This window comes from Thermomyces dupontii (genome assembly GCF_041956625.1).
Source record: "Thermomyces dupontii strain NRRL 2155 unplaced genomic scaffold VTN31scaffold_1, whole genome shotgun sequence".
NCBI classification, from domain to species: domain Eukaryota; kingdom Fungi; phylum Ascomycota; class Eurotiomycetes; order Eurotiales; family Trichocomaceae; genus Thermomyces; species Thermomyces dupontii.
This window is the reverse complement of record NW_027192307.1, coordinates 4,624,690-4,646,327: the sequence shown is the minus strand read 5'-3', so window position 1 is coordinate 4,646,327 and position 21,638 is coordinate 4,624,690. Positions and strand designations below refer to the sequence as shown.

The window sequence follows — 21,638 nt, the reverse complement described above, 5'->3', positions numbered from 1 at the left end:
GAACCCAGCCACGGCCGCCTCGAGACCTGCCATCAATTCATCGTAGCCGACCAACGCATCCTCCAGCAAGCCCATGTTCTCGAACCCCCGGGCCAGGCCTTCCTTGAGGATGAAGAACGTGCAAAAGTTCCACCCGGGCAGGTTACGCTGGGAGTCCTTCTCGCGGATATCGTCCTCGTACTGGCTCACGCGTAGATCAAACGACGTCAGAATTCCATTTTTCATCTTCTCCACGAGATCGTTCAGCTGGTCTGCGAACACGGCCGGATCCTGCGGCTTCCCCTCCGCATTGGGCAGACGGAGCTGTGCGACGCGGTCGACGGCATTCTTGGACGAGCCATTGAAGTCGGCCTTGATCTTCTCCAGGATCGAGGTCGTCCCGCGGCCGGGCCATTTCGACGCGGCCGCTTTATCCTCGGGATCCCCGTCCTGCAGAACGTGTAGAATCAGCCATTCAAACGCATCGTGGTTATCGTGGCCGCCGCCTCCGCCGGACTGCTGCCCGGAGGACGACGAATGCGACTTGATCCACTCGCGCAGGGCTCGGCGGGACACGGTCTTGTAGGTATCGTTGTCGTCGCAGCGGAGGAGGTAGATCTTCAGGTACGGGGTCTGCCGCAGGCCGGGAATCTGGTGCCGGCGCTGCGGCACGGCGGATTCAGACGTTGCGCCATCCTTGGATGCAGGTCGCTTGTCGTCGCCGGCGGTCTGCGCGGGGAAGAGCTCAATGTTGAGCGACTCGATCGATCGCGCGGGACGTGTCGGCGATTTCCAATGTAGGTTCTTCAGGGGAAGTCGGGACGCGAGGACGGACTGGACGGATTCAAAGAGTCCGGAGGGGTCGGTGCATTCGACTGCGACGAAGGTCGGTAAGTGGACAAATGGTCAAGATTCTAGCAGGGCTTACCTTTGACCTTGCTCGACCCGGACTCCGTGGACGGGTCCATTTCTGCGCTGTGGTTTTACGAACCGGCGTGGGCGAGCATTGCTGTGGCGGATATGATTCGCCTAAAATTGATCCTCATAGAACCGCGTCTAACGTACGTTGCTTGTATACACAAGTCGCTCCGGCTCCGTACGATGCAGACAACGTCTTGGCACAAAAGACAGCTTGCCCAAGGTCTATTCGGCTATGTACACTGGTACAGGTTTCTACTCATGATTTTGTGACATTGAGACACTCCGAATGCCGCCCTTCCAGATCTCAAACTCGACCTCGTCAACCGGTCGGGGTCTATCCTTCAGGGATTCAGACGGCGGCTGTGACTGAGGATCCCGCTGTTCAGTTGCAGCACCTTCTGAATGAGAATTATCCTCTCGCGAGCCGTGATCAGAGGTTCGCGAGACACCCTCCGTCCATGGAGCAAACACTAGTTTCATTTTCCGCCGCCTCCTAGTGGTCCCCTCTTCGTCCGAAAAGGAGGCGTCGTCCTTCTTCAGCGCAATGCGACATGCGATCTGCGTCGACCACACAAAGCCGAGCGCGGGCGTTTTGGCGGATTGTTGCTGTGAAATCGGCGCCTCGGGCATTGAATCACCCCATCCGGTGAAGAAACGCTCCTGGTGCGCCAGGCACAGCGTTTCATTGCGCACGGGATGGCCGACGATATACGATCCGTCAAACGACGGGTCCTCTTCCACAAAGGAAGAGGAGGGCGCAGGTGAGGGAGAAGATGAGGGAAATGAACTGCCTTCCAAGAATTTCGCGTCCACCCGACTGGCAGGAGGCGGATCCCTGGGAGAGGGCGAAGGCGCTCGTTCTTGCGTGCTTGAAGGCAGCCGCGACGTAGGTCCCAGATTCTCCAACGGGTCGATGCGATCAGAGACCTGATTGGCAACGACGACTGCGAGGTCATGTTTCGCCGCCAGATTGCGTAGCATCTGACCCAGACGCGCCAATTCCCCGGAGCGCGCTGAAATACCCACCATCGTGTTGGACGGGTGTTCGGCGCGGTAATTGGCAGTGATCGAATCGATCACCACCAGACCGACGTTGTACCGGGAAACGGCCACCGGCAGCTGGTAGTTGAGGATGTGATCCTGGGTTTCGAGGTCGACCGCGGTGATGGAGAGGACATTGCTGAGAGTCGGCGCCGTGTCGGGAGGCAGCGTCGAGAGGGCAGGGTGCGAGTGCAGCAATTGGGTGAGGCGCGTCGTGCTGAGCGGGCCCTCAGTTGAGATGTAGATGGCTTTCTGGCCCAGGCCAGTCGAAGGTGGGAGCTGCGCGGCCAGGAGGAGTGTCAGGAGGAATTGCGTCTTGCCACTTGCACTGGACCCCATCGAACGTCAGTCACGCATCGCAACAGATGATATCATCGCGCGCAAACCTCTCGCCTGTCACCTCTGTCACATAGCCCGTAGGGATTCCGCCGCCCAGAAGCTCGTCAATGGCCGGATCAAGCGTGCTGATCGACCTCCATCGGGTCACGTCAAGCTGATTCGTCGGGCCGGGAATGAGACGCTGCGCTGCTCCCTCCGGCTGGAAGCCCACTTCGCGATGTAAGCTGGCGATGAGATCTGCGCACAGTCGGCGGACATCGGCGGGCGGGATGTGAGCGCGTTTCGCGATCTCCAAAGGGTCAAGGGTGATCAGGTCGACGGTGGTGATGTGATTCCGCTCCAGGGAGGGTATGATATGCGTATATGGTCTAATGGAGAAATCGGGGAGTACTGATTGAAGATCCATGCGGCGAGATGAGGATGGTTGAATGCGGTTCCGTCGCGGGCCATGCCGGCGTCGAAGAAGTACGTCTGACGACTCGATCTATTCGTACATGGCATTAGACATTGAATGTATATCTATTCGACACTGGGATGTCCTGAACGGCCGTAAAGATGAGATTGTGGTCGCAACCATACTCGTCGCATGGAATCGACAAAGATAATTCATGTTAGGTTACCCAAGATAACCTGCTTTTTGATAACTAGTTATTTGCTGCACGACAGTTGCTCAACCATTGCTTATCTCCAGCGGTCAGCCAGTTCCTCCAGCTCCAACCACAAAGCAACGATAAATGTGTCCAATGGCTATCACTGGGCGTATTTTCAGCTGAAAGCCCCTTCACGTACACAACTACTGTCCTCCGAGTTCAAAAGCGAGGGAATTGCTGACCATAGCATCCCGTTGCTGGATGATAATCCTACCGTGATGATTTGGCCCGAACAAATACGAGAGGCACGATTCGGGTTCTTCAGTTCTTTGGTTCATTTCACTGACAATAGTGTTTGTTATTTGGCAGCCCACCAATGGAATGAAACTCACGAGTTGGCGCATGCTGTCGGTGCTGCAATTTCCAGTACGATCAACGCAGCGTTTCACCACACTAGGTCCTCAGGCGCCAGCCCACGTGGTGCCTCAGAAGCAAGTCTTCGTCGCTTTGATACTGTTTCTGGACTTGTCTCCACGACCAAGACGTGACAGGTCGACGGCGCGAATGCTATCAGAAGTCAAGAGCCATGTACGGAGTACGGAGTACGGGTAGACAGGCAACCTTCTCGACCATGACGCGGTTTGAACTGCCGAGGGTCGACGGTTGAAATGCGGAGGCTAACCTGTCCTCTCTGAAGCCCATGCACCGGATCTTGGCTGCTGTGGTTCGAGCCTTGGACAAAACAGGCGCGGCTTGAACCAAGGGGCGCCCATGAGCCCGCGAGCGCCGAATCATATGAAGCAAGGGGTGTACCAATAGTCAGGCTGGAAGGGCCAGAGATTCAGTGCTGAACTGTTGATATGATCTTCAGTTCGCAGTTCTCAAATTCATTGTCGTCTCGCAGTCCCGCGTGGTTTCTTGACTCGTATTCACATGCATGATCTTATGCTTGGAACAAAGCAGAGAGCCGCATCACCTCAAGGCTTTCTCACAGCTCAAAGCACGGGGTACCGAGTAAACCAGAGCTGAGCCTAAACGCGGCAGCTTTATTTTGAGTTGAATGACGATCTTCTGATCCTCTGATCAAACACAAAGAAAAGGAAAAAAAAAAAGAAAAGAGCTCTAAATTGCGACCCGAGACCTTTCCCGATCAGAGATGATCATGGAGAGTAGATTCCAGATGGAGTATATGCTCGTAAAGACAACCCTCGCTCGCCGATCCTAGATCTGAAGCTCAAGTCCTTGCGAGCTTGTTCGGAGCGCATTTCATGCGCCTGCGAATTCCATCTGTCATCTCTCAATCTGCGGCAGAAGAGCCAGGGTCTGGGTTCGATCCTGTCACTGTGGCGGCGCGGTCAGGGTCAGCGATTCTGTCGGCGAAGCTGGTTGTAACCGTTGTTTTCAGGTGGTATTCATGGGGTGACTTGCATGCTTCGAATGGCTGTTTATTAATAACTTGTTGGATTGTTGAACATTCCAATCTTTCGCAAATTCACATTTGCAGGGAGATGCACCGAGTAACTACCAATAGAAGAAAAGCATTGGGCCCATTGAGGTACTTATTTACTCGTAGTGCGTATTTTCTGAGAACTTACTCCGTAACTACGGAGTACATACCTACTCTGTACTCGTACTCCGTAGTCTGTACCCTCAAGATTGTCCTCTTTACGGATCGAAGAGTCAATGACCTGATGGTACTCCGTACGGAGTACTCGTACTGTGTACGAGTATTCACGCCCAAACGACCGAACACGCACCAACCCCTGGAGCTTGCCCGCCGTACCCGTAATCTGTCAATCAAGAGCATGCATCAGAGATAACCTAGGTTACATTCCTCGTAGTTGATGGCTTAAAGAAGATGTGCCTTGCAGAATCCTGCGGAGCAGATCTGGGATGGAATTATGGCACATCGTCTTGTACTTCAGGAAGCTGAAACTAGAACACTAACCATTAGTTATACCCCGTACTCCGTACCTGGTTGTTCAAGTGCCGCGCGGATCAAGCACAGGTTCTGTGCACGGGTCGTTCTCCATGACAGATTTACCTACTTGACATACGAATAGTTAGCTACTCCGTACCTTGATTAAAATCGTTATGCATCCATGCGGGAGACTGGGAGATGCATCTCAGGTTGGACAGCATATGCAGGTCTTGAGCTTTGGGATCAGAAAAGACTGAAGAAATTCAAGAGTTGCCCTGGTTTTCGATAGTCGAGATGTCCAGTATTCGCTTGGGAATTGAGATCTTCAGAAAGAATCCAATTGTCAGTTTGGAGTGTCTCAACTCCAGAGATATAATGGGTGGTCACTGGTCAGATCGCCTTGCACCTTGCATGGACTTATCGACTCGTGGAGTACATACACGATCGGAGCAAAATGAGTAAAACCCTAATCAATTCCCAGTTGGGTATCATCGGTAGGGTAAGAGTCTTGTACCGAAAGGGCAGTTGTTCCTCGTAAAATCCGTGAATTCGAACCGCGGATCTCAATAGACTTCGTTCTGTCCTTGGACGGAGCAGGTTAGGTTCAGTTCGGAGGGCGGAAGTTCCGTAAATCCGTAGGTTATCCGTCCCATCCCAATTCCACATTCCACACCCCACTCGTCGGTGACAAGGGAAGAAAAAAAAAAAGAACTCTTTGGCCACCAGTGGTCTTCATCTTCTGATTCCTGCACAGTACGGTACTGTATCCTTCGATTACTTTTTTCCACCTTCTTGAGCTAATATGATCGCAAAGCGATAACTACTTGATGATCAACTTGTCATTTGTAGATGCACAGCGGTCAGGATTGAGTACAGTATGGCGCATGTTGCTCGTTCTCGTTCGCTCGCAGCACTCAAATTGTTGCACGCAAAAGTTCAGCCGATTCTCCAGTGAACTTGATCAGGCATCGGGACCTCCTCTCATTTTCCCAGCCGAGCCAGGTTGGTCTTTTGGACTCGTGGGATTTCCTTGGCTGCACGGAAAAGGTTAAGAGAGCAGCGGACCGCGGTTAGCGAGAAACAAAATGCCGGGTCAACTTTGTGCCGAGAAATTTAAAGGCTTGGGTTTTTGGTGAGTTACAGGACGGCAACAAAGTTTGCCAGCTTGAGCATGGGTGCATCATCCTGGATTCCGTGAGTCGCACAAATCAACAGTATCCATACAAAGCGCGATCAAAAGAGCCGTTGGATGAATCGAGACGAGCTCGTTGCTCTAAGCGAAATCCTGGACAGTGCTGCGATCGCGATTTGTTCAGAAATCTCCGGCCGGGCTCTCCCGCAAGCGCCCGCCACCGGCACCGGGCCTTTGGCTTTGAGAGGTGGCCAGAGACTCCAGCGAGTCAGCGACCAGCAAGTTAACGGGGCATGGCGGATCTCCATTTTTCAGTCCTGGCAAACTTACTCAATCAACCAACATCCCTGTCCAATCCCTCCACTTGGGCTCGAACCGATTCCGGATTTGGACTGCGCTAACTTCGACTATTCGCACGGGAGCGGGCTCCCCGACCAGCGATCACGGATCCCAAGAGGGGCGGCGCCATGATCGTGGACGCACCGGTGCGACCATGCAACACCCGTGGATGTCTGTGCGTGGCGCTGTTCCTGTTTTGTCCCTCTCCGGATAACTAATCTATTGGCGTCCTTGGAGCTGAGCGAAGGGTCCGAATTTGATAAATTGAACCCGTACGAGTACGAGTACATAGACGAGTACTGTACGAAGGACTCGTAGAAAAGTCACACCTCACAGCCGGTCATCAGCCGACTCGGTGCTCATGCTTGTAAATTAGAGTCTGTAGAGTTTTGCTGGCCTAGACTCCTGAGTCCTGCAGGACCTGCACCAGCCTGAAAATGGGAGGTCCACCGACATGGGTTCGGCTGAGAGTTTGTGTCCGTAGCCAGGGCCCCGGGATGGCGAGGAATGCAGCAGACGGGCCAGTCTCTGCGCCAGCACTGCAGCGGCCTGCAGGTGTGGGTGATCCGGCATCCTCTCTGGCTGGCAGAAACAGAGCCATCCATCAACCAGAAGCCAAGTCCTCAGGCTAGTGTGGCTGTCGCCCAATCGCGGTCTGTGCTTTGTCTGCTGCTCCATCACGCCAACGTTTAGGCTTGCTTGCTAGCCTGCTAGTGCGCCTCTAGTGCTCGCTTCCGGGGCTTGCTCTCTAGTGTCTGCGCCCTCTGGCTAGACTGGCTCGCTCGCTTGCCTCTCCTGTGCTGTGATCTCTCTCTCACCTCCTGAATTGAGTCTTCCGAAGTCTGGAAGTCGATCCCTCTCATCCAAGAAAAACTCGACGTCCCGTCGCTCAACGTTGCCAGTCAATCGACCGGTTGGGGCGGACGCTCGAGGAGAGAGGTTTGTGGGTTGATTGTCCGTTGGACCTGGACGGAGAGTGAGGGAAGTGAGATATCGACGGGAGGGCGAAGGAGTAGGAGATGGTTGGTGGTTGAACACCAGCGTCATCGTCCATCCATCGTCGATTGTGAATTGAAACACACGAACCGCAAGAGAAAAGAAAGCCCATTGTCCATCGATTGTTCTTTTTTGTTGTCGATTGTCCCTTCTCAACGCCTCGTCACCATGGCGACCCGGCAGCCGCCCGTCACACCTCACAATGAGACCGAGTACTCGGTCAGCCGCATGACTTGCTCTGGCAAGAAGATCACCTACAACCTCAAGGTCATTCAGCAGCCCGAGCAGGCTCGTGCTTGCGGTGCCGGTGCCAAATGTAAAGCGCCCTCCCCTTCTCTCCTCTACTGAATTCCAGGGTCCTTGCTAACGGGCTTGCAGCGTCGGCCGACCGTCGCCCCGTGGATCCGCCGCCAGTTGTGGAATTGCGCATCTACGAATCCGACCCTAGAAATGACATGCAGAAGGTCGATATCACCTTCACGTACAATGCCACGTTCTTCCTGTATGCGACCCTCGAACCCGCCCGTCCCATCGCGCAGGGTCGAGTCAACAACGCTCAGACTCCTCCTACCCCCGTGATGACCGGCGTGCCCGTGGCAGGGATCGCGTATCTGGACCGGCCTGCCCAGGCGGGATACTTCATCTTCCCTGATCTGTCGGTCCGTCATGAGGGCATCTACCGGCTGAACTTCAATTTGTTCGAGGAGGTCAAGGACCCTCGGGATGCGGACGAGAACGCCCCGATACTGCCGACTCTGTCGCTGCCGTCGTCGCCGTCGTTGCCGGGCCCGCCAACTACCTTCCTACATTTCCGACTGGAGGTCAAGTCGGTGCCGTTTACCGTGTACAGCGCAAAGAAGTTCCCGGGCCTCAAGACCAGCACGTCGCTGAGTCGGGTGGTGGCAGAACAAGGGTGCCGTGTGCGCATCCGCCGAGACGTGCGCATGAGACGGCGGGGAGATAAATCGTCCAAGAACTACCAGGAATACGACGAGGAGCAGATGTACTCGCGGTCGCGGTATACCACGCCGGATCCGTACGCGAACCCGCCGATCGAACGGCCTCGCTCGACGAGTTGCTCGTCCGTGACCGATGGGCCAACGTACCCGTACAATCCCGACGGCTCGGGCCGTCCCTCGATCGGGTACCAGCAGCCGCCGCCGCAGCTCGCGGCGCAGTACGCGCATGCAGCGCAGCACCCGATCCCGGTGGCACCTGCACCGCCAAACTACCAGCAGCAGTCCCAGCATCTCTCGTTTGGATCCGCGCAGACCCAGTACGCCGCGCCGCCGCTCCCGGCGCCAAAACAGCCCGCCGTGAATCACTCGCGCGCCCCATCAGACTCCTCGAACCGCACGGACAAGGATCGGCCACAGCTGATGCACCCGATGCCGCAAACCAAGCCGGTGAATCCGCCGTCGATTGTGATGGACCACCAGCGGACGACGGATTCGAGCAGCAGCAGCGGCAGCGGCACCAACCATCCCAACAACAACGAGGCGCCCAAGCCATCCACCGGACCGAGCCGGCTGCCGTCGCTCAAGGACCTGCTCAACTCGGGACCGCTGTCTCTGCCCAACGCTCCGCCGATGACGCCGAGCAAGCAGCGTCTGCTGTACGAGACCGAGTCGAAGCTCACCAAGCGGACGCGCGAGGAGACGTTTGGCCACGAGGAACAGCGTCCGTTGCAGAACGGCCAGCGGCCGGACTCCGAGCCGGTGCTGCGCGAGACGCGTGGCCCGATGGACGCGGACCCCGAGCCCGACACGGAGGAGTCGATGTCGTATCGGCGGGCAGATGGCAGCGTGACCATGAAGATGCGGCAGGTTATTTGATGGGAAGAAGAAGCTCTGAGATCCTGTTTCATCAATGGACTGAGTTTCTTTATTTCTTTTCATCTTATTTTCTACGTGTTGTTTTTTTTTTTTTCTTCGTCGTTGTGTGTGAATTCAATATTCCCGTCGGTCTCTCTGCTTTTATTTCCTATGTCTCTTGCGTGGTTTCATTCGGTTTGATTCGATTTGGATTGACCCTGTACGGAATTCCCAACTACCGTCTTGTCCTGGTTGTATCTTTCTCTTGTACATGTTGCAACTGAGCTTGGATCGGTCGGTACTTTTGGGATTTATTCGTTTTTTTTTTTCTATCATGCGGTAGAGAAGGTACATACAGAGAAATCCGCAAGTGTTGGGGGGATGCCTTTGATTATTTTTCTTCAATACCTATCTCCATTGTGAGATTCATTTGTTTTGCTGTTTTTTTAAACTGCAGTTGGAAACTGGGAGTTATTTTCCTCGTCATGTTGGTAAACTCAGTGCAGATGAATATCTTGGATTCCTCATTCCAGTGCCCTCTCCGCTAGTTGCTGGCTTGACAGCTGGCATGCCATAGGTATTTTGGTGCCGTATAAATGGCTGCCTCATTCCTCACAATTCATCAGACAAATTCATCAGAAGTATATCCTTGCATTATTCGCGATCGTCAGGCTGTCACAATGGCGAAATTAACCAAGGTATACACCTCTCCTCCCCTCCATCTGTGCGAATTCCCGCTCCAAATGCACACCCCCTGCCCAATAAGAGGAATGAATCACACCATCCAAAAAGAACTTTATCCATCACATGCACAAAAGACTAACAAACTCTCGTCCAGACAACCATCAAAACACCAACACTCAAACGACAAACCAACCGTAAACACCCTTACTCCAACTTTCAAAACTCATCGTTGCCTCAAATCCATCTCGATTTCGACTTTGCTCCCTTACATGCGGACCCAGTTCTTCGGCGGGATCTACTGCTTCTCAGCGACTCCGAAACCACCACAATCAACAGTAGTAGTTACAGCGGAGGAACAACATCAACAGCAACCGCCATGACCATGGCAGACGACATGAAGAACGTTTCGGCCGAAATGCGACAATACAAGTCGACAGGACTCTTATCTGCGTCTGAGGAGCCTCTCCTCTGGGAGGAAAGCTCGGGGCGGTTCGACGATGCCGAGGAGGATGGTGGGGAGGCATCATCGAACAACAAGCCCAACAGCTCATCGACCAACGACAACGACAACAAACATGACTCGCCTCTGTTGAGGTCGCCGTCACCAGCGCCGGTATACGATGAACATGGCATGTTGGTGCAGCCGCCCCCAGCACTCCGTGCCCGGCGGTCCCGGTTCATCGAGGGCAGCATGCATGACCGGGTGAGCGAGCGACCGCCGAGTATCTTTCTCTATCACCCGGGTTGTCGGCCTGAAGGCGACGACGATAGCCAGGGCAGACGGCTCGAGAAACGTTCTTCGGGGATCTTCCGCTTCGGCAAAGCCCTGGCGTCCGCCTTCCATCCCTGGGCGACGGCCAAGTCGGAAGAAGAGAAATACAAGGAAGAGCTCAAGCAGCGGCAGATCCGGGCCGAAAAAGCCTACGCGGAGCTGAAGAAGAAAATGCAGGGAGAGCACGAACCGACGGAGAAGACTCATCGTCCGACTCGTCTATCCAAGTTCAAGTCTCTCTCGGAGCTAGGCAAACGGGCGATCCCGATTTCGTCGATGACGACGACGTCGCGACCGCGACGGAGCGATCAGCCACGCGAGGACCAGCCGGGTGTATCATCATCGTCCCGCCAGAACCTGTCCAAGCAGGAGGCAAAGCTGCTCAAGAAAGTGAGCAACCTCGAGGACAAGCTGATGCGTGCTCGCCGGGAGCTGCAGGAACTCAAGGGATATGCCATTGCCTCGGCTGGTCGGGGTCGAGCAACCGACAGCAGCAGCAACAATAACAAGCCCGCCAAAACGGCTGATGACACATCGCGCAAGCGCAAGGTTGCTCCCGGGACGGGCATGAGCACGGCGATCGAGCATGACGACCACCCATACTACCGCACCTCAGCAAAGACCACCAACACCCCAGACGCCGACACAAGCGGACTCTTCCACCGCTCCAAAGCCCAGAAAAAGACCCGAGACGACAGCCCCAGCTCGCGGCTTCCTCGCACTCGTCCTCGCCAGACCCCGATCCAGGATAACAATACGCACACCTGCCCTCCTCCTCCTCCTCCTCCTCCAATCCCAACAACCACACCCGATCATCGCCGGCGAAGAACCCCCAAACCACGCGAAAACAGTCTCACGCTGAAATCCCACCAGCGTCTTCTGCGGACAAAGCGCTCATCTTCGAATCTCCGGGTCCTGCACGACGCATGTCTCAATCAAGATGCAAACCCAAACAACCGGGGGATGATGACGACGACAACGGCAGAGCAGAAGAAAACCCATCACCGCAACATGAACCAGGAAAACGAGGAGAACATCCCGCCCGTACCTCCTGTCCCAGCCGAATATCTCCGTGGGGAGGTTCTCTGAATCATTTCTCCAAAGCTCCTTTCTCTACATGACCTTCCTGCACGAAACGAACCGAAACGAGACGAGATGATGTGATGCCGCTTTTGTCATGCCATTGCCCATGAGAGTGAACGAGTGAATGAATGAATGATTTTGTTTGGTTCTGGGAGTGTGTTTTACTATCTTGAGTTTGTCTGTTTGGTTTTTCTGTATGGTTCTGACGATGTGACATGATGTTGATGGCTGGTTGTCATGAGTGAATGATTGTTGGTTTGATTGATGCCGTTTGCTTTTTTTTTTTTCTATTTTTGGTTGACGTCCCTGTATGACTTACGACTCATGGTCTTTGGATGATGGATGTTTTTTTAGCGAACAACTTTTACGAATTCCGAAAGGTAGTTAAACTAGGTGATCCATCTTCATATTTACCGACATGCATTTTCTTTTTTCTAATATCCACAACATGGTACAAACAAATCAATCTCACTTTCAACATCCCAAACGGCGGCGAAAGTAGGCCAACCGAATCTTTTTGTCTCTCCAGTTTTTTATGTTTTTTTTTCTTCAGGGGGGTCTCAGTTTTCTTTGTTTCTTTTCGAGGGTGGTGTCATGAGGCATGGACGCAGAGAATTTTCCAAGGGGATGGGATGTGAAGGATGGATAAAATAGGGGAAAATGTAAATAAGGAGTCTATCAGTCGACCGTTCAACGATCCGACACATCATAAAAAAAAAGAATCGTAAGGCAAAAAGTAAAAAAGGGGGGAGAGGGTAAAGGAAAAACGAAAACAAAACGCCAATCATGCACGTCGTCAAGGGTACATCGGTACAACAACAATCATCGAGAGAACATGAGCCACCCTGGGCGTGAAAGCTACCTGATGGAACGTCGGCCACGTCGATGGTAATTCAAGGAGAGAGTTCGGCACACAAATCCTCCGTCGTGTCCATGCCGAAGCCCGCCATGTCCAGCGAGTGTAAGGACCCGGGCCCTTTCCCCAACGACAGCTCCGACGACGCATAGTCGTGTTTGAGTCGCTCGTGCGGCCCGAAGAATGGCCGGTTCTCCTCGTTCGGCGTGGTGCCGTCGCCCGCGGTCCACGGCCCGTTCTGCCAGAACCGCGTGTTGGCCTGCTGATCGCCAAACAGGTCGTGGTGATCGTGCAGGTGCCGCGGCATGAGGGACGAGTCGTGGTCGTGACCGCCAAAGTCCGCCGATGACGGATACCCAACATGGGCGCGGCTGAAGCTCGACCCGGGAGAGTCGGCGTGCAGCGGCAGGTCCATGCGGTCGATCGTCGGCATCGCCTCTGCCGTCGTCGTGATCTCGGGTCGGTCGGCCTGTTGGGCCAGCGCCGATGACAGGCGGAAGTTGGACGACGAACTTTGTCGGCTGTGGCTCGCTTCTCGCTCCGCGAACCGTTGTTGAACAAAACTCCCGCACGCTCGCACCACCTTCTCCTGATCCTCCGGCGACAGCGACGCGAAAAAGTCGTTGGCCAGCGACGGCTTGGGCACGGGCGGCCCATCGCGCGGTGTGAGGTTGAACTCCTTCTTGGCCCACTCGGCGATGCCGAAGCGCGCCTTGTACGGCGAGCGATACACCGGCGGCGCTCGGGCCCGCTGGAGCTCAAAGTAGGTGAACCGGCCGACGATGCGGCCGATTTGTATTGAGCGGTCGAAGGGGTCCAACTTGGCCAGATTGTCACGCTTCGATTCCGTCGCCACATCCGGTCGGGTTTGGAGCAGGGACACGCGCAGCATCCGCAGCAGGTGGGTAACCTCGGCCGACCGCATGTTCAGGGGCTGGAGCGGCAGCAGGGTGCCGTCGGCCGCCTTGGGCTGCACCCGCTGCTGGGCCATGACCATCTCCAGCTTTTCCATCCCATTGGGCGGGGGATCCGACCCCCAGGGACCCAGCAATGTCTCGACGACCAGCTCGGGGCTCACAATTTTGTAGCCCGCAAACAAATTGGCATGGTCGGTGATCTGGGCCAGGTTGCGACGAGCAACGATCTCGCGTCCACTGACAAAGGTGTTATTCGGGATTTCCAGCACGGACGATTTGAGACGCTCGCCTATGGGCGAACTCGAGGGGTGGAGGAAGCTCGTGGCATCGATGCCGGGATAGACGGCGGCCGTGGAAGACGCGGCGGCGGCAGCGGAGGAGGCGGCGGTGGCGGTGGCAGTGTCATTGCGGTTGCCCTGCGCGTTGTCGGCGTGGACACTGGAGGCATTGATGCTGTTGCTTTTCTGACGGCCATGGGCGGAGGACGACGACGACGATGATGACGAGCGGGCATGATTGGCATTGAGATTGTTCTTTGGGTTGGGATTGTTACTGGGGGAGGCGGTGGCGGCGGGGGAGGGGTGGGCCAGGAGCGTAAGAGGAGGACGCGGCCGGTCGCACAAGGGCGGGCGGGCAGACGGCGAGGGGCGCGGCGGAGGGCTGCTGCGGCGGAAGGAGGGCGGGGTGTGCATATGGCGGGCGGAGGGCATTGTGGACGCTGTGCAGCCGCGGGTAGGCAGGAGTCATGGCAGAAGAAGAAGGAGCGGGCGAGGATGGAAGGCGTCGCTGCGCTGAAGGAGGAAGCTGCGAAGGGGTGGGAGGGGCTGAGCCTGATTCAGGATGGTGGGGGGCCGCCGACTGGGAGGGGAAGGCGCGGCCCGCCCGGGCGCTTTCCAGGAAATTCGACTTCTCGTTGTGGACCGGCACTTTAGGGTTGTGCGTGAACTGAGCCCTACATTCCGTCGATGTTTGGCCTAGATAATGCCATAATTGCTCGTTTTTCTCCAGCGACACGCGAACGGGGACCGCATCGCGGGGCAGGTCCGCACACTCAAACTCCGCCCACTGAAGCGCCCCCGGCCCCTCCCCGAACGCCGACCCCGGCTGTGGGCGGCGGTCGGCCTCGGCTTCGGTCGTCCTGCGCGCCAAATGCGCGGGTAGTGGTCGGATCCCCGCGGGGAGCGGCGCGAAATTGCTCTTGGGCACCGTCAGCAGCCACCGGTACGGCAGCTCAATGATGTCGCCCTGCGGCAGCGTCTTGAGCAGCAGCGACCGCTCGCTTCTGCGATTCTCCAGGACCAGCGCGCCGCCAATGTCCCGGTCCGCCTGGAATTGCACCAGGGCGCCCTTCTCCAGCTGACTGGCCGCTTCAAGGACCGACCGGCTCGCCTCGCCCGCCTCGCCAAACGGCCACGGGGCGCGCCGATGGCGGTGGAATTTACACTTCAAATCGACGCTAGGCACCGAGTACTGCTGGCCGTCGTCGGCCTGGACGGCAATCGACCCGTATTCCACTTGCACGCCGGCCAGCAGCGCGCATGTGGCATGGTACGCACGGGTGCATTTGCCAAAGTTGCACTGGAAGCACGCCCCGCGCACTTCGCGGCAGTACAAACACTTCAGCCCCCGACGCGCCTTGGGGATCTTGTCAATGTCGCACACCACCTCGCGGCCGCTGTCGTCCCGCAGGATGGACGTTTCCTCAATGTATTCGGCACAGCGGCGATGGGCTTGCGACTTGCCGTCCTCGGTCGACAGCAGGTCCTCGAACTCGAAGTCATTAGGACACAACACGCAGGGCATCGAGCGCGGCGCGCCGTGCGTGCGGATGCGCTTCGGCTGGGGATCTTTGCCCTCCCCTTTCCGCTTGCGACCGCGGGTCGACTTCTCCGCCTTGTCCGGTACGCTGCGTGGCGGCGTCAACAGGTCAGACGCACCGTCCAGCTGGTCGTCGCTGTCCAGCTCGTAGCCCTCGTAATAGTACTCCGGCGTGGGCTCGCCCCGCAGCTTGCGCTCAATCTCCCCGACGTCGATCCAGACACTATCCGCCTCGCAGTTGCACTTCTTCGCAACACGACCGTAGTCCAACCAGCGCTCGGTTGCAAAGTTGACCGACTCGGCGCAATTGTAGCCTAGGTTGAACCCGGAGTGGTAGCCGTACGGATACGTGATCATGAACTCGCGCTCATAGTGCACGATCTTGTTCACCGTGATACCGAATTGCGACTTCAAAACGCTGGGGGACACCAGATAGGTCTTGTGTCGCAGAAATTGGTCGCAGTTTTTGGCATCGCTCGGCCAGATGCTCTTCATGGCGGCCTCGAACCGGGGAGCATCTTCCTGCGAGATGCTGTACCATTGCTTGGGGGCGCCGAAATGGATGTAGTTGATACTGTACAGATCAACGTCCTCGAGATGCCACGCGAACGTCGCCTTCCACATGCCGAGGTACAGATACGCGGTGTTGACGCCCGGTACTTTCTGGCCGAGAACATCCAGCAGGTTCGGCAGCTTGGCTACGTTCCACGATGTGGTTCGATCGTCAAACAACGACCCCGGCATGTCTGCGCCGTACATGGGGTTGTTGAACATGAGCGACTTCCAGTAGGCGGCCTCCAGTTCCTCGCATCGCTCCGGGGTGAATTGGTCGACGTCGTGGAGACGGTAGTCAAAGTCCTTGAAGGCCTCTTCATCCACCTGATCGGGCATGGCCCCGGTGTTGTGTTTCCGTCTCGATGAGACCGATTTCTTTTGTTCTCCCTTGGTCTGCTGTGCAGCAGCAGGCTGGAGTGATTCGCCCTCGTTCAGATCCTCCGTCTTCGTCTCGACAGGGTTCGACTGAGGGGAGACCGGCGTCGGGGGGCCTTCCGGTCTGGTCTGCTCCGCATTCTCTTCCACCGGCGGCTCGTCCTCCTCTTCCTTTTTGACCTTGGCGAGGTTCGATCGCTTGGGCGGACGGCCGGGGCGGCGCTTTTGTGTGGGAGTGTTCGATCGAGACGCAGACGGCTTTGGGGCGGTGGAGCGGGGCTTTTCCTGGTTGCGTCGTCGCTCGCCTCGTCGCGCGGGAGGTTGATGACTGCTTTCCTCGCAAAGGGCCTTCCATTGCGGTAGATTGTACGATCTCTGTTTTTCGATATTGGCCTGGGTGTAGGTGCCGTGGGAGCCGTGGAACTCCTGCATGATAGGGTTCTTGACGCGAATGGTCTTGACCGCTTCATCGAGGGGAGGTAGCGCATCGAGCCTAGCCAATTTTAGCCATACAATTCATGACACGTCAATCAAAAAAAGATAAGAAACATACCACTCTTGGGGCGGAATGACCTTGACAATTCCAGACTTCATCCCATACTTGTCAATTTTGTTGATCATTTTCTGAAAATCGCGGAATTGGTCCATGGTCTGGAAAGCCGTCAGCGTCAGGCCAGCCGTGAGTCAACGTATCGGGTGGCGCAACTCACCGGCTTAAAGACCGGGATCCGTCCGGAATAATACGCGGGTTCGATATCTTCCTCTTCCTCGGGCTCCTCGACTGAGGGCGCGGGCGGCGCATTGTTGGGATCGAGTTCCAAGTCCGAGACTTCCTCCGCCTTGGGCGGGCGCGGCGGCTGCTCCTTGTCGTCGACTATGCCATCTTTATTGCTGTGCGCGCTACTAGGCGGCGTGATATTCACGGGCGCCGCAATGCCAGATGGAGCGGCGGCGGCGGAATGAACGGTTTTCATGGCGGTGGTGGTGGTGGTGGTGGTAGTCGTAGTGGTAGTGTCGGAAAGGCTGTTGGTTGGGGTGGTTGCCGGACTACTGCTCGCCGTCGCCGTTGCCGTTGCCGCTGTCGTAGTCGTCATAGGGCCGGGCGAAAGCGGCTGATGGGCTACAGATTGCGGCGCCTGGTCGTCTTGGGGGACGACGAGGTCAGCCATGATGGCGAGGGTCGTCCGAAGAGTGAGGAAGACAGGGAGTATCCGGTTCGGATCACGACCCAGCCAAAAACAATGGGCTCATGAATGGAACGATTGTCGTCTCGATTCACGAGTAAAACAGCTCCTTAATCCGCGCAGATCCGAAGTTCGAGGAAGCGCAAATATGAAGGGGCCGTCTTGCTGGGCTTGCTTGCCACTAGAACTGAGGAGAGGGTTTCTGCCTCAGGCGTCGAGGATCGTTTCTTGGCGGGAGTCAAATATATCAATACTCCGTACTCGTACTGTAATTGTAAGCGCTGCGAGCGCAGAACCTCCCGAGGATCGGTCGACCGGCGCTTGGGTTTATGGTCGCTCGTAGGATCAATGCATCGACGCCACGTTTCTCGCCGATTAGAATCCTGCTGCAACGGAGATGATGCTGAAGAACTCAGAACTTCGTATGCTTGCTGGGCTGATTGTTCGTCCAGGGGGAGGCAAAGTTCTGGCGTCCCGTCATGGGTCTGATCGACCGATTGAGAGAGATTATGTAATCACACCGGGCCGGTTTGGGGTCACTGCGCTAAACCCGTTTCGGGGGCTGAGGAATGCGCGCTGCTGTCATTCGGCTCATTCCGCTGGGCGCTTGAGGTGGGCGGAACAGTGGGCTCAACCGACGAGTTATCTACGCTCGAAGTTGAAACAAAACTCCATCACGCATTATTCCGTATTACGAAGGACTACTCGTAGTACAGTTCGAGCGAGTATCTCTCATCACAGCGCGGAAATGGGCATGCACTGCACGTGACTTGCTCAGGATCTGCGGAGCGATACGCAATGCACTAACCCAGTTAGGGTTAGAACCAATAGTACGCCCAATCAGATCGTAAGGAAGACTGCAAGTGCGGCCCCACTGCTCCGCAGGCTCAGATGCACGACATTTTCCCACCATACGTCATGACTGCATGTCACTCTATTCGATCTATCAACTGGCAAAAACTCATCCAGCACACTATATATGTATGTACGAGTATGTACTCCAAAATGCAGATATGCATCCACGCATTGAACGAATAACTCGTGTCAATATTCATTCAATTGAAGCTTCTTCCCAACAAACCGTCGCCGAGTAGACTTTTCATGCGTTCGTTCTCGCTCCTGTACACCCTTGAGGGCATGGAAGAGCATGCCCGCATCAAAAAACCCATCTAGCAAGGATCGTTAGCGACGAAATGGCAGGTCTGACAAACAAAAAGTCAAAGGAAAACTTACATCCGCCCATCCCATCATCCTCCACCATACTTTCCGTCGTCGGCGTGTCCGAACCCCGGGTGAGGCTGGTGTCCTGTCGCACCAGCCGACCACGGCGGTTCTCCAGAGCTTCCGACATCATCTCCATCTCCCGCGCCCGGCTGGTTCGCGGACTGGTCGTCTTGCGACTCGTCGCCCGCAACAGCTTGCGGATTTCGAGCAAGTACGACTCGAGCGTGTCCATCAGACGTGCCGTCTGCCGGTGTTTCGACGAGGCACAGATGGAAATCGAGTCCTCCTTGATAATATACCCGATGCCAAAGCCATCACCAGACGTCGGTCCAAAGCCAAAGTGCCGCAGGGAAGGATTGCCGCAGTTAGACGTCGACAGAATCGTGGTGTTGATTTTGTCCCAGCCCGAATCGGCGAAGAGAGCGGGCGTCGGGGTGCTCGAGCGCATCCGGCTCATGCTGTAGGAGTAGCCGCCGGATGAGTAGCCGTCTTCCGACGGCGTCGCCGACCTCCGCGGCGACCCAATCTGAGATTTCTCCTCGGTTGGGCTGGTGTATCCGTTGGCCAAGCTGTCGCTGCCGTTCACAGAGGACTCCTCATCGAACGATCGCTGCCAGACGCAGTACAACGCGTACAGATGGCGATCCTGGCCCAGTCCCTTGGAGCACTCTTTGGTGATGGCCACGTGCTTCTCGGTCGCCTTGCGCAGCGCGGCCACCTTTTGCTCCGCGGGATTGTCACCCCAGAACGTTTTGACGAATTCGACAGCCTCGGGGGTGACGGTTCGAATGGCCTCGGTGCGACCGTGGAGGAAGACCTTGGTCATGGCGGGTTCGTACGTGTTCTCCACCCGACCGTACAGACCGTAGTATGCTGCTTGGAATGCCATCTGCACAAAGGCGTCCGGCGAGAAGCCCATCGACGTGATGAAGTTCTTGCCGTAGCCGGAAAAGTCCAGACACGCAAACTCATGCTGTTGCAAGAGGTCCGCAAGGTGAGACTCGGCGAAGCGGATTGCGATGCTTAGTTCGGGGGTCAAGTCCCATTCGAGTTTGCGAGGAGTGGTGCTGACATTGCCGAAACTGCGGGGGTCTCGCTTGGCTGGATCGGGGCTGGTCGAAGTCCAGAGCGACGGGGCTTGGCCATTGATCGATTTGGCGTATCGCAGGATGGTATCGGTGTACACATCACTCGCAAATCGCAACACCGTGTGGCCGTCGACACCGGTATGCTCGAAGTTGATGCCCGCACTGCCGTTCTGGCAGACAATGATTTGCAGCTTGTCATACCAGCGGTTGATGCAAGTGCCAATCTGGACGCCCCGAACAATCTCGCTCGTACCGCACAGCATATTCGCGCAGAGGTCCGAAGTGCTGGTCGGCTCCATGTGGTCCAGGCACAGCACGAAGATTGCGCTGTCCACAATGCGCAGGCACTCGGCATTGTTGGACCCCTCGTCCTTGGTGAGGATGTCCCGCAGCCCGGACCAAATCTTCCGATTCTCGGTACTCAAAATGCCAAGAGCGCCTTTCGCGGCTTCGTGGATGGGGGTTTGTTGAGCATCGTCAATGATCACCTGCAGATTGATGGCAAGATCTTTCTCGCTCATGATCAAATCGTTGTTGTCGTCCAGGACATCAAACCAGTAGAACTGGCCCCGGCAAAGAACCACAATGTGCTTAGCAGTGGTATCTTGCGAGATGATGCAGCCGTTTTCCGTCGGCACTCGAGCAGTACCAAACAACCTGGAGTACTGGTACATGCAGAGCGGAGTGCCCCTCACGGTGTCCGGTGGAAGTTCCTCCCGTCGGACTGCACGCACAAACGCCAGTGCAGAGTTGACAAGAGAGGCCGCCCGATTGACCTGGTTGTTTCGGGCCGGGGTCGGATCATCCTCGAGCAGGAAGAACGGGTTCAGATTGAGAACCACCGCTATGAACCGTCAGCAAAGCACTGCAATAACGGTGTTGGGATGGCTTACAGTTATCAAAGTTCAGATATGAATCGTACCCTGCGGGAGTCAGCACGCCTCATCAAGCTTGGCCAAGTATTCAGTTGCACGTACAAAATTGCTCAATGTAGCTCGTCTTTGACGAGGCATATTTCTTCAGCTTCTCTTGTAGCTGAGGACCATCCGTCCTAAGAAAGTCTTGGACAGCGGCTTTGGTCTCCTCATGTTCCCTCGGGGTCTGCAACGGATAGAGAGCCTCGAGATACTTTCGACATGTACTCTCAAGATCCGGGATGGGCAGCTTGGGCAGCGAGTCCTGATGGGCAAAGGTGATGCCTTGCCCTCTCCCCTCAGACGACGGAGCCACGGCGCCGTTCGACTGTGGTTGTTGCTTCTGTTTCCCCTCCTCTGAAGCATCACGCGAGGGAGGCCGAGACGGATTCTCTGCCGACAGCTGCAGTTTCGAAGGCACGATGGCCTCTCCACCTGCTGCCGACATGTTCAAGATGCGCACTGCAAGACTCGAGTAAGACATTGGTCCTCACAAAACCACTCAAGGATCAAGCGTAAAGGCAGGCCAGGAAGGTCGGGATAGACAAGAGACGCAGGGCGCTACGGTAGAAATAATGGCAGTCTTGAGAGCAGTAGGGCGGCATGGGTCTCAAGGGGCGGGCAAAAAAGGAAGATGAGATAATGGCGCAAAAAAATGCTAGCCGGGCGACAGGATATCAAGACTCTGGGGCTCATATATATGGGGAAGTGTGTTGGAGAACGGTGCCGCCGAACCCGAGGGAAAACCGGAACGAGCCAACAGTGAAGCGGCAAACGGACGGGGACGACACGGAGGGAGGAAAGGGAGGACTTACAAGGTCCACTCCTGTCCGGGAGAGCAGTCGGAGCAACGGAGCTTGATAATAAAGTAACGTCGCGCTTCGTGGGGATAGTTCGCCCGCTTTAGCCTGGCCCTCCTCTTGCGCCTGAGGGCCGTGGCGGTACAGCGGCTGAATTTTTGAGCCTGTCGTTCTCGGCACCGATAATCCGATAGCTGGCAGAAACCTCGATCGACGTACTGTAGTAGTTGAAATCGTCGCGATGGTGAGGAGGGACGATATGAGTACTTCAAAGTTTGAAGCTCTCGCCGGGAATA

General features: G+C 56.0%; 8 protein-coding genes across 8 annotated transcripts; 4 read left to right on the top strand and 4 right to left on the bottom strand.

Moving 5' to 3' along the window:
* Window positions 1-1,152: 1,152 nt before the first annotated feature.
* VTN31DRAFT_1751 (uncharacterized protein) lies at window positions 1,153-2,686 on the bottom strand (the record flags this gene model as incomplete). The annotated part of the gene is made up of 2 exons (XM_069401843.1): window positions 1,153-2,269; window positions 2,328-2,686. 2 exons carry the CDS (start codon window positions 2,684-2,686, stop codon window positions 1,153-1,155), a joined length of 1,476 nt encoding a protein of 491 aa, XP_069264607.1.
* A 180-nt stretch (window positions 2,687-2,866) lies between these two features.
* Window positions 2,867-3,418, top strand: VTN31DRAFT_1750 (uncharacterized protein; the record flags this gene model as incomplete). The annotated part of the gene is made up of 1 exon (XM_069401842.1): window positions 2,867-3,418. One exon carries the CDS (start codon window positions 2,867-2,869, stop codon window positions 3,416-3,418), a length of 552 nt encoding a protein of 183 aa, XP_069264606.1.
* Window positions 3,419-4,138: 720 nt separating this feature from the next.
* VTN31DRAFT_1749 (uncharacterized protein) lies at window positions 4,139-4,690 on the top strand (the record flags this gene model as incomplete). The annotated part of the gene is made up of 1 exon (XM_069401840.1): window positions 4,139-4,690. The coding sequence occupies one exon, from the start codon at window positions 4,139-4,141 to the stop codon at window positions 4,688-4,690; it is 552 nt and encodes a 183-aa protein (XP_069264605.1).
* A 2,736-nt stretch (window positions 4,691-7,426) lies between these two features.
* Window positions 7,427-9,093, top strand: VTN31DRAFT_1748 (uncharacterized protein; the record flags this gene model as incomplete). Its single annotated transcript, XM_069401839.1, has 2 exons — window positions 7,427-7,574; window positions 7,637-9,093. 2 exons carry the CDS (start codon window positions 7,427-7,429, stop codon window positions 9,091-9,093), a joined length of 1,605 nt encoding a protein of 534 aa, XP_069264604.1.
* A 1,039-nt stretch (window positions 9,094-10,132) lies between these two features.
* Window positions 10,133-11,617, top strand: VTN31DRAFT_1747 (uncharacterized protein; the record flags this gene model as incomplete). The annotated part of the gene is made up of 1 exon (XM_069401838.1): window positions 10,133-11,617. The coding sequence occupies one exon, from the start codon at window positions 10,133-10,135 to the stop codon at window positions 11,615-11,617; it is 1,485 nt and encodes a 494-aa protein (XP_069264603.1).
* An 887-nt stretch (window positions 11,618-12,504) lies between these two features.
* On the bottom strand, window positions 12,505-13,479 carry VTN31DRAFT_1746 (uncharacterized protein; the record flags this gene model as incomplete). The annotated part of the gene is made up of 1 exon (XM_069401837.1): window positions 12,505-13,479. The coding sequence occupies one exon, from the start codon at window positions 13,477-13,479 to the stop codon at window positions 12,505-12,507; it is 975 nt and encodes a 324-aa protein (XP_069264602.1).
* A 454-nt stretch (window positions 13,480-13,933) lies between these two features.
* VTN31DRAFT_1745 (uncharacterized protein) lies at window positions 13,934-17,226 on the bottom strand (the record flags this gene model as incomplete). The annotated part of the gene is made up of 3 exons (XM_069401836.1): window positions 13,934-16,625; window positions 16,686-16,783; window positions 16,843-17,226. 3 exons carry the CDS (start codon window positions 17,224-17,226, stop codon window positions 13,934-13,936), a joined length of 3,174 nt encoding a protein of 1,057 aa, XP_069264601.1.
* Window positions 17,227-18,360: 1,134 nt separating this feature from the next.
* On the bottom strand, window positions 18,361-20,990 carry VTN31DRAFT_1744 (uncharacterized protein; the record flags this gene model as incomplete). The annotated part of the gene is made up of 4 exons (XM_069401835.1): window positions 18,361-18,485; window positions 18,550-20,472; window positions 20,522-20,551; window positions 20,606-20,990. 4 exons carry the CDS (start codon window positions 20,988-20,990, stop codon window positions 18,361-18,363), a joined length of 2,463 nt encoding a protein of 820 aa, XP_069264600.1.
* Between the last annotated feature and the right edge of the window lie 648 nt (window positions 20,991-21,638).